The sequence below is a fragment of the Diceros bicornis genome, chromosome 8 (genome assembly GCF_020826845.1).
Source record: "Diceros bicornis minor isolate mBicDic1 chromosome 8, mDicBic1.mat.cur, whole genome shotgun sequence".
Classification (NCBI taxonomy): domain Eukaryota; kingdom Metazoa; phylum Chordata; class Mammalia; order Perissodactyla; family Rhinocerotidae; genus Diceros; species Diceros bicornis.
Window position 1 is genome coordinate 5,985,332 of NC_080747.1, and position 18,866 is coordinate 6,004,197.

At 51.4% G+C, this 18,866-nt stretch overlaps 1 protein-coding gene across 4 annotated transcripts in view; it reads right to left on the reverse strand.

Annotated features, from left to right (window-relative positions):
* Positions 1-18,866, reverse strand: part of EVC (EvC ciliary complex subunit 1) — a 76,959-nt gene that overhangs the window by 25,884 nt on the left and 32,209 nt on the right. For all 4 annotated transcript variants that reach the window (XM_058546708.1, XM_058546707.1, XM_058546705.1 and 1 more), the window contains 2 exons: positions 16,256-16,404; positions 13,736-13,834 (listed from right to left, as the gene is read on the reverse strand). In XM_058546708.1, the coding sequence (XP_058402691.1) occupies positions 13,736-13,834; positions 16,256-16,404 (248 nt within the window). The remainder of the gene's footprint in view (positions 1-13,735; positions 13,835-16,255; positions 16,405-18,866) is intronic.

The window sequence follows — 18,866 nt, forward strand, 5'->3', positions numbered from 1 at the left end:
TATATTAAATGCCTGTGAATCCACCACTCAGATCTCCTTTTTGTTTTAGATTAAAAACACTCACCTTCCAGGTAAGTTAGAATCCTTTATGTTCTCCCTGCACATCTTTTCCCCTCCCTCCTAGCCTCCTCAGAGACAGCCATCCCCATGAATTCAGCATCTCTTTCTCCAGTTTAGATTTCTATACTTTCAATATATATATTGTCCATCAATGTGCCTTTTGGTGTGTGTGTTAGTTCACACAGATGGCATCTCATTGCATGTTTCATTATGCAGATGCCTTTTTCAAGCCACTCTCCTTCGTTCCACCTCCAGGCACTTTCACACCTGAAATGGACTCATCTTCACCCTGCAAAACTCCTGCAAAATAATCCCTTCTCTGCAAAGCCTTCCCTGGGCTGCTCAGACTAACATTTCTGCCCCCTGAGCTCCCACAGCTCTTTGGTCAGCCCCACAAGGGCATGGAAACTACAGTTTATCTGTCATCCCTCCTGGACCACAGCTCCCTGAGAGCAGAGGCTGAGTCATACTCAGATCTGCACCCACATCTCGCATCCTCCCAGACCAAACACCAGACTGCAGGCCCTGAATTCATCGTGCGCTGACATGACATAGAATGCCCATTCCCCCTTCTCTACCCAGGAACTCCCACACATGCTCCAAAACTCAAAACTCAATCAGGGTCTCCTCTTCCCGGAAGGCCTCCTGTCCACAAGGTTTAATTAGATGCAACATGGTTTACACTGAACATCTGCTTTCCTTCTGCCAATCGGGAAACTTGGTACATGCCAGGCAGAGGGTGCCCATGTGACTGACCCCCAATAAAAACCCTGGACTCCTAAGCCTGGGAGAGCTTCCCTGATTGACAACACGTCACACGAGCTGTCACAGCTCTTTGCAGGGGAGGAATTAAGCATGTCCCGTGCACTCTACTGGGAGGGGACTCTGGAAGCCCCATTTCTTCCAGATTTCACCCCATGTGCCTTGTCCCTTTACTGACTCTGCTTTGTATCCTTTGTAATAAATCTTAGCCATGGGCAGGACGACATGCTGCGTCCTGTGAGTCCTCCTACTGACTCATCTAACCTGGGGTGGTCTCGGGGGCCCCTCCTTTGCTGCTACCCTTCCAGCACTTGCCCCCTTTGTGGTCACTGGCTGTTTGACTGTCCTTCTCACAGACTAGACCATGAGGTTTCTCAAGGACAAGGTCTTATCTTACTACCTGAGCATCTTCAGAGCCTACAAGAGCACCTGGTAAATAATAATATTTGGTAATAATATTAGAATTGTTAATAATTATGAATTCTTACCATGTGCCTGAGAGTGTCATAAACACTTTTCTTATATAACCTCATTCAATCCTTACAACAGCCCAAGGAAGACGTTCTACTATAACTATCATTGTTTTACAGATGAGGAAACTAATGCCCAGAGAAGATAAGTAACTGGATGCGGTTTGCAGAGAGTGGGTCCTGGCTGTTGGACTACTGGACTCATGCTTTTAACCAGTATGCTGCAAGGATAATTGGGTTTTTGGAAGAAAAATGAACATATTCATAACACCTAGTATGGTATACGTAGGTCATACTTGGTGTGCTCAATGAATCTAAGTTAAATTTAATTCAAATCAATGTTAACTAAATGCAATGAATGCCACACTTTAAGAAGCTCATATGGCCAAGCTGGACTTTGTTCAGAATAAAGTGATGATGACAAGGGCATAAGAGACCCACATCCTTTTAAAAGATTTAGAGATCCTATTGATAATGGCCAACCATGTAATTTGGACCAGTCCTCCCACTGAGGATGAAGGAAACAAAAAGTTGGACAAAATACTTACTAAATCATCATAAATCATCATAAAAGTCCCAAAGAGCTAACAAGGTAGTGAAGAGTGCATGGGCCAAGGTCCAGGAGAAGACATTCAGAGAGGTGTGCCCAGCTTTGGGGCTGCGTTTACGTAGGGGGTTAGGTCAACCCAGAGATGGCCGCACAGCTGGGCGGACTTCTGACAGCCTCCAGCAGTCAAAGGGACAGAAGGTGGATTTCACTGCTCACCATGGGGTGGGGCCTGGTAAACCACTCCACGCCTAGGGTTGGAACCCAAAAAGCTGCACTAGCAAAACATGAGTGAAACGGAAGGAAACCAGCTCAGACTGGTTCAAACAGACTGCAACCTGGAGTCAATTCATAGGGGTGGCCCAGGACATGTCCAGTCCTGACCTTGGATTAAGGTGATTCTCAATCATCAGAGGCCCACTCATCTGGCAGAAGCAAAGGAAAATCCTCTTTGCAGGAGAACATCACAATATGCCTGAAAATCTTTCTACAAATAAATGTACAAGTTTGGAATAGGGCATACAATAAAAAATAAACAGGCATGTGAAGAGATAAGACTACATGGCTAAAGATCTACACAAACCATAGATATCAGAAACAAACCCACAGGTAGTCCAGAGACTGTAATTACATGACATGCACTTTAAAGTATTGATGCTTATTATGGCCATGAAATTAAAAGCCACTCTTAAACCTTAAAGCAAAGAGCTGGAAATTATAAAAAGTAACACCACTTAGTTAGAAAAGAATCAACCAGAACTTCTAGAATTGAAAAATACTGTCCAATATTATGAACTCAATGTATAAGTTTAATTGAAGTTTAGACGCAGCTGAAGAGAGAATTAGTGTGCTGCAAGACAGATCAGAAGAAAATCCAGAACAAAGTAAGGAGAGTCTAAAGGATGGAAAATATGGAGAAAATAAAGGCATAAAAAGTACGAGAGAGCCAGCCCTGATGGCCTAGTGGTTAAAGTTTGGCACTCGCACCGCTTCAGTGGCCTGGGTTTGTTTTCTGGCTGTGGAACCACAACACCTGCCTGTCAGTTGCCATGCTGTGGTGGAGGCTCACATAGATGAACTAGAAGGACTTACAACTAAGATATACAGCCATGCACTGGGGCTTTGGGGAGGAAAAGAAAAATAAAAGAGGAAGATTGGCAACAGATGTTAGCTCAGGGCGAATCTTTTCCTGTTAAAAAGAAAAAAAACAACAATAAGAAAGTCCAATATGTTTAATTGGAGTCCCCATAAAAGAGAAGGGAAAGTCCAGGCAGAAGCAATATTTGAAGCAATAGTGGCTGAGAAATTTCCAAAAACTGATGAAAAAAATTTACAGATGACGAAACGGAGGCTTCATCTGTGCATGTAAAAGAGAGATGAAATAAACTGCATGAGTTTATATACGGGGCCTGGCAGTCAGGCTCCAGCACCCACGATCGTAGCCACGATGCTCGCAGGTACATTTTTTTCAAACAACGAATGAATGAATGAATGAATGAAGGTACAACCAGCACCGAGTAAACACAGGGTCACTTTTTGCTACAATAAAGCAGATAAAATAGTCTTTAAGAGAGAAAGTATGACTAGAGATAAGGGGCTTCACTTCATAATGCTAAAAAGTTTAACTCACCAGAAAGATGTAAAGGTTCTAAGTTTGTATTCACTTAACAGCATTACCCAATTCAAGGCAATTTGCCAAATTAACAAAGTAGAGTAGAAAAATATCATGATGATTACCTGGATAGATGAAGAAAAAAGCATTTTATAAAATTTAATTTCCATGCGTAAGTAACACTCTTAGCAAAACAGGAATGCAAGGAAACTCCCTTAATCTGAAAAAAACTATAGCAAGCATTATACCTAAGGGTGGAAACTATAAAACAATATTAAGAAAAATTAAACAAGGTATCAATAAATGTAGAGATATACCATGTTTCTGGATTGGAAGACTTGATACTATGAAGATGTCAATCCTCACCAAATTGATCCATAAATTTGAAATGCTAATCAATTTGGTGGATATATCAATAACTATATAGGATATGGGTTGAAGCTACATGTACTCTTTAACCCAACAATTCCGCTCCTTGGTATATACCCAAGAGAAACATGTGCACATGTGTTTCAAGTAGCATCTACAAGAAAGTTCATGTCAGCAGAGTGTGTAATACTCTAAAATAAGAAGCCACACAAAAGTCCGTCAACAGTAGAACGGATAAATGGTGGTGTATTTATACACTGGAATGCTATAGACCAATGAGAAGAATGAACCACTGCCACATGCAACAGCACAAATGAATCTCACAAGTTGACCAAAAGAAACCTGACACACAAGAGCACATGGTATACGATTCCATGTATATAAAAGCAAGGACCTGATTTCCATATAACTCAGGATATGACCCCTATGAGTGAGGAGGGTATTGGGATGGGGAGGAGGTGTGAAGGGGTTTCAGGGGTCCTGGCCATGCTCTTTCTCGATCTGGGTGATGGTGACACAGATGTATTTTGAATAATCATTTATTAATCTATAAGTTTATATGTTACCCATTTATTCACGTGTTGTTACATTTCACCATAAAAAATGGTTTAATAATATGGGAATGATTTACATTTTCTTCCAGCCTCTGGAAATATCAATTTTCTGCTAGGAGATAGATTTTTAAAACTGATTCTCCTACCTCGGAATTTTTAATTCCACGTGTGGCTGGGGACACTGAGACACACCTTTTTCTTTTTCGTTCATGATTGTCGAACCCCAAAAATATGCTATTTGCGAATTCAAGAAAAGTTAACTTTGTAAAAGCTACACGGTCCATTAGCCTAGGCTCTTTCTAATAAAAATGTGCTGGATCCTGTCTGCTCTCTCGAAAGAGTCACTTCTGCATTCTTTGTCACGTGCTCTGACAGGCCACAGAACACATCGCCTCCCATTTAATGCTGACATGTTTCATTTGGGAGATATTGATTTATTCTGTGCCTGAAATAGAACCGGAATTAATTTGTGTTATTGCTCTCCCAGTGTGAGTGAAGGGTTGGGACAGCAGGGGCGACCCTGGTGGCGGGAGAGGCTGGCCCTAGGCCCCAGCCGAATACTCTCCTTCAAACAGAAGCACAGAACCCAAGCTGAGGCTACATTCCACTCTGACTCTGCTCCTACACTCAGGTTTCCGCCTCTGCAGCCTGACCCGAATGATCAAGCGCCCTCCCCAGGGTTCCTGCAGAGAAATGACTTGGGGCAGGGAAAGTGCACACATTCTGGAAACTTTACAAAGGTGTCTCGGTTTTCTTATCTGTCAAAGGGATAAGACAGGAATGTGTATCTGTAAAGACAACACCTGCTTTGAGGGTTGATTATCAGCACTAGACAGCACAAAGCACAGAGTGAGCACTTCATAAATACTAGCTATTATCATTGGAGAAAAGTTATAGCATGTCTCTCAGCAAATATCTATTTCCATTCTAGGAACAAAGCATTTGTGGAAAAGGCTGTGTTTTGGTTTGCTTGCAGAGTGAGAGGGAGGGAGGGTGGGAGGGGAGGTGTTCCAGGGAGCAGGTGCCCTTTGGAGAAAGCCGGGTGGAGCGGTGGGCTGGAGCACAGGATGTGGGGGAAGCAGAGGACTAGTAAGGGGGTCAGCCCCACACAGTGCGGGGGCGGGCTCAAATGCCACACAGAGGAGTCGAGACCCAGCAGTCTGGACCAGCGAAGGGGCTCAAGCAAGGCGAGGATGTGACTAGGTCTGAAGATGTACTAATGAACGCGGGTAGTGACGGAGTAGATAAAATGGGTCCTTCCAGGATCCCTGGACACGGCCCGGCTCTTTTTTAACTTTTTTGTTCATCACGGGAACCTGTAGGGACCACACCCTGATCATTTTGAAGACACACATCTAACCACTTCAGAGTAAGGCGTTCCCAGGATCCTGCGACAGAACCATCCTGGAGAGCACAGGTGAGGACGTAGGGTGGACCAAGGGTCAGGAGTCTGGGCACCCGCCAGTGCTGGGCCATCCAACAGCAGTGTGACCACACAGCCACTCACCTCCTCTCTGGGCCCTTCACTCAACAGAGGAGGAGAATGACACCTGTACCATGAAGACGTGAGACACGAGACATGTGTGTAAATCCATACATTGGCTCCAATCCTTTCTCTCACCCGGTATGCACATAACTTTGCAACGCCTTCCTCGAGGGACTGGGGAGTACTTCCTGCCCCTTAGCTTTGGGTTCGGTCATGTGACTTGCGTTGGCCAACAGAATGAGGTAGAAGTGAAGTGTGCTGGTGTGGAGGCTAGACCTCTGCCACTGCTATGGGAAGAACGTTCCCAGGCTAGCCCACTGGTCTTAGGAGGAAATGAGAGACAGGTGGCACACGGCCCAGTTGTGTTAACCAAGCCCAGCCTAGCCAGCCATCCACTGGCCGATGCATAGACCGTGAGAATAAATCCCTGTCATTCTCAGCCATTGGGTTTTGAGGTATCTTGTTGCACAGCATTATTGTGGTCACAATTTGGGGTACAACACTAGGCAGCAGGGTCCTAAGGGTGAAAGCTCTGGTATAAATGTGCTTCATGCTCACTGCATTCATGGGTTTATTCTGCGAACATCTCCTGGATACCTACTAAGGGCAAGGCTCTGTGCCAGGGACACTGCAGCGAACAACACAGACATGAGCCCTGACCTTTGGGGGTGCACGGCCCAGTGCGGGGGGCAGGCATTGCACAAGCACTCACAATACGCTGTGACAAGTGTGATGGCAGGGAAGGTGGAAGCCCCAGGGGCAGACCAGGGAATCTAACTGGTCTGGAGAGGAGGCAGAGAAGGGCTTCCCGAGGAAGTGACATGTAAGCTGAGATAAGACCGTGAATAAGCAAAACTGAGGGAATGGAGGGAACAGTGTTTCAGGTAGCAGAAGAGCACATGAAAAGGCACTGTGGTGGAGAGACCAGCGCACCTTTGGGGAACTGAGAGATGGCTGAGGTTAGCTGGAAGGCAGAGAGCAAGGGACATGACTCCAGACAGGTGGTAAGGAGCCAGGTCCTGTGGGCCCTGTGGGCTAGGCCAGGGGGTGTCTTATGGGCCAGGTTGGGTGGGCCTCATGGGCCAGACTGGGTGGACCTTTTGGGCCAAGTCAGACGGGTCTTGTGGGTCAGGACATGTGGGAGCTTCAGGGACCAGGCTGGGTGGTCATCATGGGCCAGGTCAAGGAAGTCGGACTTCAACTTGAGAGTTCTGGGTAGAATTTTTGGGTGTTAAGTGGGTTCCTTCATACAGTCAACCTACAAAGAAGGCAGCTAAGAATTCCTAGATCATAGAGGTTAAGTGATATGGGCAAGGCCGCAGAGCTGGTACACAGCCAAAAAGGGCCCACGACCTGGTCTGATTCCTGAGCGACTCTTCTCTCTTTTGCACTTTTGTACCTCTTTGCAGGGAGCTGAGCTGGTTGGGAAAATTACTAACAGGAAGGAGGGGTGTAATCAGGTAGCATGTGGTACCATGAGGGCACTGGCAAGTTTTACTTCTGCAAATAAAGAAAACATGAATTAATTACTCCAGGAGCTCTATTAAGTTAAAACAAAAAGCCATGTTCCCTTAGCTCCCTTAGCGTAAAGGGAGATATGAATGTGCCCATGTATTTTTCTCAGACTCTGCATCCTTACTGATGATTTATCACCCTTAACCTTGATGAAGGACCATGGAAATTCACTCGCCCTTGATAGCACCCATGGAAATCTGCATTCCAGAGACACAGAGCCCTATGTTGCCTCCACGTCTATTATTTCCTTTTCAAGATCTGCTTCACATACATTACTGCCCAGAAAATCATTACTTTGTTATTTCTCCAAAAGCTAATTTCTTTTACTCTTTGGAAGCTTCCTGTTTCCCATCTGGGTAAGCAAAGTAATGGCTCCCCAAGATCTCCATGTCCTAATTCCTGCATCCTCTGAACATGCCACCCTACATGTCAAAGAGATTCTACAGATGTGAGTCGGGTGAGGATCCTCAGATGGGAGATTGTCCTGGGTTATCCAGGTGGGTCCACTGTAATTACCAGGGTCCCGGTAAATGAAAGAGGGAGGCAGGAGGTCAGAGCCAGCAGACACATGACAATGGAAGCAGAGACAGGAGTAGCGCAATTACTGACTTTGAAGATGGAGGAAGGGATATGAGCCAAGGTCCGTGGCCGCCTTGAGAAGCTGGAAAAGTCTCCCCCAGCGACTCCAGAAGGAACAGCCCCGCCAACACCTTGATTTTAGCCCAGTGAAACCCTATTTGGACTTCTGACCTCCAGAACTGTAAGGTAATGACTTTGCGCTGTTTTAAGCCACTAAGTTTGTGGTAATTTGTTACAGCAGCCACAGCAAACTAACCCACCATCTTCAGAATGCCAATACTTCATCTGATTAATTGATATATTCACTGATTCATTGATTCACTCATTCATTTATTCACCAATATTGACTGATTGCCTACAGTGTGTCATCCCCTGGGTTAGATCCCGTGGAACACAACCACGGCCCTTACAAGCAGCGCAGACTCCTTCTCCCTCCTCTTGTTCACCCAATCTCTACTCCCCACTCGAATGTTCCGAGCCCTAGGCCTGAATCCCAGGCTCCCCGCTGTGTGACCTGGAACAAAATACTTCACCGTTCAGTGCTGTGCATTAAAGAGCTGACCTTGCTGAAAGAGAGGCCTGGCCTCTGCCCTTGGCTCCTGGGAAGGGACCTCCATGGTCTTGGAATGTCCTGCCTGCTAAAAGGATCTCTGTTTATTAGAGGCCTTGGGCCATGTCAGACAGTCTATGATAATGATGTGACTTAGGGTGGGGGCCTCGGGCCACGTGGCATCAACTCAGCCTCTAGGGAGGCTGGGGGTTACAGTCAGCCACGCTGGTGGTCAACCATGTCTATGTGACTGAGCCCTAATAAAAGCTGTGGGCGCCAGGGCTCAGGTGAGCTTCCCTGGTTGGCAACACTCGGCGTATAATGTCACACGCTGTTGCCAGAAGTTAGCACCATCCACGACTCCACTGGGAGAGGACAACTAGAAGCTCCATGCTTGGAACTCTGCCCATGTGCCTCTTCTCTCGGTGACTTTAACCCGTACTCTGGCTGAAATAAACCATAGCCGTGAGTAGAACAGCTTTCAGTGAGTCCCTCTGGAGATTTAAAGAAACTGAAGGTGGTCTGGGAGACCCCTGAACCTACAGTTGGTATCAGTAGTGAGCGTGGTCTTGGAGACTACTCCCAAACACTTCATAAGTGCCTATTATTATTATTTCTGTGTCCTTCGAGGACAGAGCTTCACTTTTTCCTTCATTTTCCTCAGCTGTAACTTCCCATGAGACCCTGAAGCTGAGAAGGCTCAAGCTTGGCAGGGCTGTTACTTCACCACACTCTCCCAGGAGCTTTTCAAGGGAAACAGCGTGGGTAGGACAGTCAGGAATGAAATCCAGACAAACAAGCAGGTCTGCATGGCACCTGGCGTGGGATGGTGCAAGCTCCGAGCCGTGATTACCCGGATGACTCTGGGCTTGTTTCAGGAATCTCTTTATGAGGTGCCAAGACGTGTAATTTAGTGGCATCTGCCTCAAGCAAACCGAGAATTTACCGTTTGTTTAAAGGCCAAGAGACAGTGGGAATTTAGAAAAATGCAGTTTTCTCTGTGGCCTGAGAACCCTTAGGCGGTCATCAAAGTTATCTCACAGCCACCGCGCCCACAATATCATGACCAGTGTCATACCCAAAGAAAGGAGGCAATTATGCCTCCTCGTGACCAGGTCTGGGAAAGAGCCAGCCAGACTGCAAGCCAAGTTATCTCGTGAGCATGTTCTGTGCAGACACACCCTCCTAGACAGTGAGTGATGGTAACGATGACCATGATAACGTATTCTGAGTGCTCACTATGTGCCTGACGCACTTCTATATGCTTTGTACATGCGAACTTATTTAAACCTCTAAATAGGCACGTGAAGAAAGCTTGTTATCCCCATTTTAACAGAGAAGACTGAGATGTTCACCATCAAAATAGACCCTGATCCCATGCTTCCTCATCACCCCCATCAGTGCCATCCCAGCCCAGGCCCCATCCTCTCTTGCCTGGACCTGCGATGCCTCCCCCAGGTCTCCCTGCTTCCACCCTTGCCCCGTACAGTCCTTCCTCTGCACAGACACTAGAGGGATCCTTGGAGAACTTAAGGCAAGTCACTTCCCTACTCAAAACATGCCGGCGACTTCTCGTCTCGCTCTGAAATCAACACAAACATCTTCAGATGGTCTGTAAGGCCCTACAAGATGAGGCTCTCTGACCTCAGCCCGTATCCTGCTCCCCCACTCCCCACTGCTACCACACTGCCTGCTTTCTGCTTCTGGAACAGAAGCATGCTGCCTCTCGAGCTTCACGGAAACAAGTGTTTTATCTGTTTGGTTCGCTGCAGAGGCCCCAGGGCTGAGACTGTGGGTTGCACAAAGCTCAATAATATTTGTTGAACGAAAGAATGGATGAGCTAACTTTCCCAAGCTCACAGCTAGCCGGTGAGGAAGCCAGCTGCACACGAGGCCCCGGATCCAGAGCCAGCTTCTCAGCCCCAGGCTCAAGGCCTTCTGCTCAACACGCTCACCGGTGGGGCAGGTGAGATGTAGTTACCGAGCACGTACCACATGCTGGGCCCCGGGCCCCAGCCACGCTCTCCTGTACTCTGTGCTGCCATGAGGGTCAACAGGGCTCTGTCTCCATTTCACAGACAAGGAAACGAGCTCAGAGATCCAGGCTCTTGCCTGAGGTCCCCCGGGGCAGAAATGGCACCGCCAGGATCCCAGTCAGTTTCCTTCTGCTACACCAAAGGATTTCAACCTCATCCTTTTGGAAATAACAGGTTAAAGCAGTTTCCAATAACCAAAGGCAATGATTTCCACAATTAAGGAATGTAAAATAGACCAAAGTTATCTGGAACCAGAGGGTTTGATGTGAATCTAGGAAACACCTCTGACTGATTCTGGGAGACAGGCTGGCACAGGCCCTCAGCTCCTTCCTTCCAAAACACCTCTGCGGATGGGCGGAATCACACGCACACCTGCACCTTGCCCGGGACCATCTACCGCAGTGCATTTCCGAGTACCTCCTCCTGAGATAGAGACCCCAGCAGGCACCCCTCCTCATTCACACCTGATGGCCTCTCCTGACGTTCGAAAAAAGTATGGCTTCACTTTCTTGGTCCAAACTTCCAAGGGCCCAGCAACTAGCTGCAGGCACAGTAAAACCAAATGCATAACATCCTAAGGACACTGCTGGAGGGACGAGGCTGCGGTCACTTCAGTGCCATCCACACACCTTTATTGAAACTGATGTATTTCCTGCCCCCACTGGGACTGGCCAGGCACTTCCATATGTATCGTCCATTGACTCCTCCAGGCAGTAATCGATGGGTGTTATATCCTTGGTTTTGGACGAGTAAAGTGGGGCTTCACTGACCAAGATCTTAGATTTCCATCCCAGCTCAGGGAAGCGTGTCAGCCCATTGGAAACACAACAGGAGCTTGGCCTGGCTGGGACTGGCACCCTGGCCGCTCGGCCCCAGAGCTGTCTTCACCGCTGTCCTACAGAGCCCACAGTGAGCGGCATGGTTCCTGGCGAGAACATCAGCGCTGAGGCTAGAAAGATCTACTTTAAATCCCATCTTCGCTGCTTGTTGGCTGTGGGACTTGAGCAGGATGCTTGGGCAGCGCAGAGATTCTATAACCAACTTGAGGTCACACAGCCTGTTAGCACCCAGAGAGGGGCTGGAACGGGCTTCTCACTCCCGGGCCAGGGACTGAGTCCTGACTCCCCTGGGGACGAGGGTGTTCATTTCCTCCCGGCAGGGTCTGGGGCTTTGACAAGTTGAATCCCACCCTGCACATTTCTCAAGAAATTCCTTCCTAGCTCCTCATCTGGGAAGAAGGAAAATGCAGTTTCTGCCTCAAGGATTCTTGTGAGGAAGAAGTGACCAAATACTCAGAAAGTACTTAAGACAGTGCCTGGCCCAGAATAAAGACCAGCTCCTGTAGCAGTGTCCTGGGGCTGCTGTAACAAAGCACCACACACTGCGGGCTTATTCTCTCACAGTTGTGGAGGCTGGCAGTCAGAAATCCAGGTGCCGGCCCCGCTCCCCGAGGGCTCCAGGGCTCTGCTCTTCCTGGCCACTCCAGCCGTTGCTTGGTTTATGGCTGCGTCACTCCCGTCTCAGCCTCCACTGTCACACGGTCTTCCTCCCTGTGTCTCTGTGTCTTCACGTGGGCTTCACATAAGGACACCAGTCATTCGATTTAGGCCCCACTCTAATCCAGTATGACCTCATCTTCACTAATTACATCTGCAAAGACATACTTCCAAATAAGGTCACATTCAGAGGTTTCAGGTGGACGTGAAATTTTGGGGGACACTGTTGTGAATTGAATTGTGTCCCCCTAAAATTCATATGCTGGTCCTAACCCCCAGTGTGACTATATTTAGAGATGGGGCGTTTAAGGAGATAATTAAGGTTAAATGAGGTCATAGGGTGGGGTCCTAAAATCCCACAGGACTGGTGTCCCTATAAGAGGAAGAGACACCAGAGCTCTTGCTCACGTGCTTGCTTGCTCTCTCTCTCTCTTACTGCGGGCACACGGAGGAGAGGCCACGTGAGGATACAGCGAGAAAGTGGCCATCCGTAAGCCAGGAAAAGAGGCTTCACAGAACCCACTCCTGCTGGCACCTTGATCCGGGATTTCCAGCCTCCAGGACTGGGAGAGAATAAAATCCTGTTGTTAAGCCCCGAGTCTGGGGCACTTTGTTGTCAGCCTGAGCTGACTGATACAGACACAGCTCACCCAGGACAGCAGCATCATGATGCGGAAATGCACTCCCTGCCTTGCATGTGTTTCTCTGGGCCTGGGTGTCCCCTGACTCCCTGTCCGAGGGGCCCAGCTCCTCCTTCAAAGCTTGGCTCGGGCATCACTTCCTGCAGACAGCCGTTCTTGACCTCACCTTCACCCCTGGCCCCTCCTCTCTGCACCTGTAACAGGGGTCAACACGGATTGGGCGTGTCCCAGGCACGTCTGAGGCCTCACGTGCATTCAGTGCTCACCCCACCACCGTGAAGAAGGGCCACCACTGTCCCCACTGCACAGATGGGGATGCTGAGAACTAGAGAGGCCCGGTACCGTTCTGGAGGCCACAGAGCGAGGAAGGGAAAGAGATAGCACGCAGACCCAGGCTGCCGAGTCCAGAGCTGACCCTTGTCCCCAGCGCCACCCCACACTGTGGCACCTGCCACGTTCCTTCGTGACCAGATGTCTGCATTTCTGCCTTTCCAGCAGCTCAGTGTGCTGCCCGAGGGCTCCGTCTGTCTCGGCCATCAACATATCCCGGGGAGCCCCTGTCGCTCTGGAGGGCTCAGGTGCTCTCTCCCGTTCTCTTGAAGCCAGCCCTCGAGGCAAGTGCGACAGGCTTCACCTCCCCATTCCAGGGTTGCACGAGGTTGTCCAGGGAGAAAGAGGTAGTGCCGGCATTCAAACCCAGGCCTCCCTATTTCAAGCCCAGCCCTCCTTCCTCATCACTGCTCTACACTGACGACACCCACAAATGCCAGCCTATTTTCATCCTGGGTGAACTGATCTCCAATGACCTTTGCCTCTAGAAACATTTGGAGGTGAGGATCCCAAGCACCTTGGAAATGAAAGGTACCTCAGATATGACCCTGGCATCTGACACGGTAGGGACCCCCGAGGGCAAGTGGCTTGCCTGGGTCACCCAGCCACAGAGTGCCAGGGCTGGACCTGAACCTGGGTCTTCGGGGTCCCTGGCCCAGGAGGATGAGGTTCTCATGCGCACACAGATCCTGAGGGTTCTCTGGTAGTACCCCCTTGAGACCACGTACCTGGCAGAGTGCGGCCACGGCCTCGGTGGCTCTGACGTCCTCCTCTTCCTCCAGGCCACTCTGCGTCAGCCTCTGCCTCTCCAGGACCATGTGGAAAGCCTGTGAGTAAAACAGGAGCTGAATCCCGTAGAAAAACGCAGATTTCCAAAAAACACTCCCCAACTGACCCCTGCCTCTCAGACCAAAAGGATATTCACACATGATTTATGCTCAAGGAAAGTGGGGCACCGGGACGTCACGTGGCTTCTGTGGCTTGTAAATTACAGCCAAGCCCAGGATCTCCAGGAAAACCACAGACTGTACTTTTGTCCAACCCACTACAAGGAGGTGCTACCAGGTGACCCCGTCACTGCTCCCTCCTGGACATAAGCCACCCGGACATCATTCCCTGACTTCAGCTGCTGGGGACCAACAGCCAGGCCCTGGAGACCCATGCAGTGGGGCCCTCGGCCCAGCAGGGCGATGCACTCTAGACATTAGAGAGCAGTGCAGTCAGTGACCAGCCAGGCCCCGCTGACCACGTGGCTGGGCCCTGCCCTGAGGAGCCCAGCAGAGCGGTGGGGAGACGGGGCACACACAGGGGTGCATCAGATGCCCCAGACACAACCACGGGGGGCACAACCACAGAGGGACGGGATCCTCTTAGGGAGCGGCCACAGGGGAAAATCCCCCACGCAAGCTGAGTTTTAAGGACAAGCAAGGGTTCCCCGGGGGGGAAGATGGAAAGCCAACACAACGCGGGCTCAGGGAGAGCAGCAGGAGTGACAGGGCAGTAAGGATCCGCCTGGCCTTGGTGGGGGCCTGGAGTGGAAGGTGAGCTGAGAGGGCAGGGCAGGGACCAGAAGAGGGAGGGCCGAGCGTGGGGCGGAAGTTTGTGTTCACTCATTTGTCCATTCATTCATTCCTTCAGTTGTTTGTTCATCCATTTATTCATTTGCTCATTCACTTGTTTATTCATTCACTTGCTCACTCATTCATTCATTCATTTTCTCATTCATTCATTCGTTTGTCCATTCAATCATCTCTTGGTTCAGTCGTCTGTTTGTTCATTTATTCATTCATGCATGCATGTGCTCAACCCTTCCTTCCTTCTTCCCACGTCTCCTGAACATCAGCGTGTGCCTGCCCTGTGCAGAGGTCCTGGGACGCAGAGCTGACTGCGTCACCTTCTCCACACTCAGGACTCGCACTGAGCAATGTGATGGCAGGGAGAAGGGCCCTGAAACCTGAGTAATGAAGAGCTGGATAATCCCATCTTCTCCCTCTGATTGCACATGGGTCTTCTCAAAGACAGAAACAGCCCTGTCCCTTTATGATGAACTCCAGGACCCCCAGGCCCGGGCCCAGGAAGGAGGCTCCCTGAGTGGGGAGGAGCAGCTGGACCAGGGACCTAAACGCCTCTCCTCTGTTCTTGGGGCTCCCTCCCCTGGTTTCTCAGTGGAGTGGTGCTGCTGCCACCACGCTGGCCCCCAGGGAGGGCCCCCTGCCTATGCTCTAGGCCCGGCCTGGATGCAGATACTGTCCCTCTATCCCCTCGGCAGAGCCGAAACGAGCTGCACCAGATGCTAACACAGAGCAGAAGGAGCCAGAGAAGCAGTTGGGCCATGGCTGCCCCTTACTGGGTCTCGCGGAGTCCCAACAACCCCATGAGGCAGGGGCTATTATTCCCATTGTGCAGATGAGGAAGCTGAGGGCCGGGGGGTCAGCAGTGTGTCCAAGGTCACTCAGCTAGTTAGCAGCAGAGTCAGTGTTTAAACCCAGGTCCGGCTGGCCCCAGGGCCGGAATGCTCGATCACCGTGCAGGATGGCGGCAGACCAGCAGCCCCTCCCCAGTCCCACCGCCCCTTAGCCGGGAAACACCGAGGACGAAGGCCGAGTTCTGTTCTCTCTGAGAACTGCAAGCCTTGGTCCTTCCAGCCTGTGCTGGCACCAGCTTATTTCCTTTCCGTCAAGGAGGGTGACATCCTGCTCGCTGTCCTCCTGCGGGTCTCCTTGTCCCCATCCCAGACCGTGGGCTTTTCTAGCTTGGCCCCCTCCCTGGTCCTGGCCACTCAGCCCACACGGAGGGTCCTCCCTTCCCCTGGACTTGCCACTCGACCCAGCGAGGGCCCCATCCCTGTGTGTGTGAGCCTGCCTTACACCCTGGGACACGCCTGTCCCCTCTGGTCCACACAGCACCCCCTTGGTGCTACCGCACGCTGGCTGCCATCCATATAGACCCTGCCCTGTGCCAGGCCTGTGCGAAACTCTCTCCACGGACTCTCCCAATCATCTTTCCAGCAGCCCAGTGAGAGTGGTGCTGCGCTTGTCTCTGGCTTACGAGGAAGCCAGGGACGCAGGGCTGAAGGGACTAGAGTAAGGTGACTGGGCTGACACGTAGAAGGTAAGGAGTTGACCTCGTGTCTGACAATGTCAAAGCCTCTGGCTAATGGGGACAGGGCCACATCCCACCCAATAAGCATGGCTGCTCCCAGGACGGCCGTGCCCACCGATGTGGGGGTGAGTCGGGAGCAGGGTCACCTGGAGGAACTCCTCTGGGTCGGCGGTCGGCTGCGCCTCGGCCAGGAAGCTCCTCCGTTCCTCTTCTTGGGCCCGCGTGAGCTTTGCCATCCCCTCTGCCTGGTGACCCAGTGACGCCTTGACCAAGTCTTTGCCTCGCTGGACAAACTCTGGAATTGAAACAGGCCACAGGACACCGCAGGTCACTCTCCTGCCAAAACCCCACTGGCTTCTTCCGCCAGCACTAAGAGGGTGAGAAATTTAGGTGCAAATTCTATTTTGTTTAGTTTGATCATTCAGGTATATGTGCTTCTAAAAGGCTGGCGTTAGGAGGCCCTGGCCCCTTAAAGCCCAAGGCCCCTCATTATTTGGAGGGACCCCCACTTCCCATCGGGCCCAGGGCTCAGGACGCCACAAGAGGCTTTATTTAGCTGCTGTGCAGAGGACTTGCCAGCCTGAGCAGGAGACAAACAAGAGGCGTTCTCCTGGGGAAAAGGGTGTGAGGGAGGCACAGGTGGCACAGGGAGGGACAGGCGGGACACGAGGATGAAGAGGCTGAGTCTGCAGGGAGACAGTGTTGAGACGAGAAAACCTCGAGGTTGAGTTCTCAGATCAGCAGACCAGGAGAGGGCCCCGAGCTCCAGGAAGGAGGGCGAACCCACGGGCAAGGTCTTCTGTGTGCTGGGGAAGGGGAACCGAGGGCGAGAAGGGCTGGGCTCTAAAACAATCCCTCGCCCCAGCAGGTCACTCGGCCCCAGCAGCGTGCCAGGCACAGCCCCGGGCACCAGGGTCTACGGGGGACCAGGACCCAGCCCTCCTCTCAGTTTGCTCACAGTCCAGGGAGGACTATAAAAGTGGAGGGAGAATGAATTACGTCCTACATGAGGGACGGGGTGGTGGGGATGAGGAGGAGGGTGGGTAGCGGCCCTCCTGGGAGCAGAGACAATGGAAAAGTTAGCCAGATCCTTTTCACTTGGGTTTTGGGGGAGATGTTGAGTGAAGAGGCTGGAGAAGTTAAGTGACAGCCAGGTCACAAGGGGTCTGCAGTCCTTGCAGATGTTTGTTCCAGCGTCTCTCTCTCTCACACACACACACACGTTATACCCTCCTCTACACTTAGATGAGAGTATACTTAGCACACTTCCTTGGGTTTGATCTAAAACTCCGTTTAGCCTCTGGCACCAAAGAGGAGAGTGTGGCCAGATGTCCAGGAGACCCCAAGTCCTCTCTTTGCCGAGGGTTGTCCCTCCACCCCGACCATCTCCTCGCCTCCCCTGTCTTGTCCAAGTTCAACAGATCCCGACCCATGGGGGCTGCTTCGCCACCCCATCCCTGCCACTCTCTGCTGCTGGGGCCTCTTCCTGCAGGTAAAGCCCAGGCCACCGTGTGCGATGACCCCCAAGGCCAGATGCATTCAGATTCTACATGGTCCGGAGTTCCAGCCAACAGCAGGCTTCCACGTGGTCACAGAAGCTGAGATGCTGAGTGACACAAAGAATGGCTGGGTTGGAGTCCTGAGGTCCCAGTACCGAGTGCCTGCCTGCTGACCCATCTCCAAAGGGCAGTGGGGCAGGCATGGCAGAGGGTGAGCATCTGCAGAGGACAGGTCACTGGCCACAATGGAAACCTGGTGCTATGGACTGAACTGTCCCCCCAAATTCATATGCTGAAGCCCTGACCCCGAGGGACCGCATTTGGAGACCGGGCCTAGAGGGAGGTCATTAAGTTAAATGAGGTCACAAGGGTGAGGCCCTAATCCCAGAGGGCTAGTGCTTGATAAGAAGAGGAAGAGATTCGAGAAAGCTGGCTCTCTGCCACATGAGGACACAGTGAGCAGGCGGCCGTCTGCAGGCCAGGAAGGGGGCCCTCACCAGGAACCCAATCGGCTGGCACAGTGTGACCTTGGACTTCCAGCCTCCAGAGCTGTGAGAAACAAATGTGTGTTGCTCAAGGCCCCAGTCTGTGGTATCTTGTCATGGCCGCCCAAGCCAACTCCCCGGTCCTACAGTGTCCAGACCTGTCTGGGCATCAGAACCTGCTAGGGAACTTGTTAGGCACATGGATTCCATGCCCTATAGGCGTCCCGCCTGACACATGGGGAGGCCTCGACTCTCCTTCCACGCAGGCCCCAGGCGCACGTGCAGCCCTGGATCACACTGACGAGCCCTCCAGGCTCCCTCTCCTGCCCCACGTGCTCGACCACTGCCCGCCCTTGCCCACCCTGCTGCCGAGCAGGGCCCGGTGCCTCGTGCGGGGCTGCGGGCTGCAGCTGGGAGGCCTGTGTCACTCCTGGGCATCTCCACCCTCCTATGCCCTCTGCCTGTTCCGGGTGGCTCTGCTACGGGACCCTGGGGGGCCCCAGCCTGAGTCACAGGACTAAATGGAGCAGGCGATCCCCGACCTCAGGGCAGCTCTGATTAACTCTGCTGTACAGAGAGGCAGGCGAGGTGCAGAGAAGTTAAGCGACCGGTCCCCGAGTGCAGAACTGGGACCTCCGCCTGTGCTGGTCCCATGGGCACTGCTCCACGTCTCCTGACACGGCAAGTGCCGCCCCCCGCCCTGGCCCCCACCCCTGCAGCACAGGGGACCCCAGAAGCACGGCGCCCCGGACCAGGGCACCACAGCCTCACTC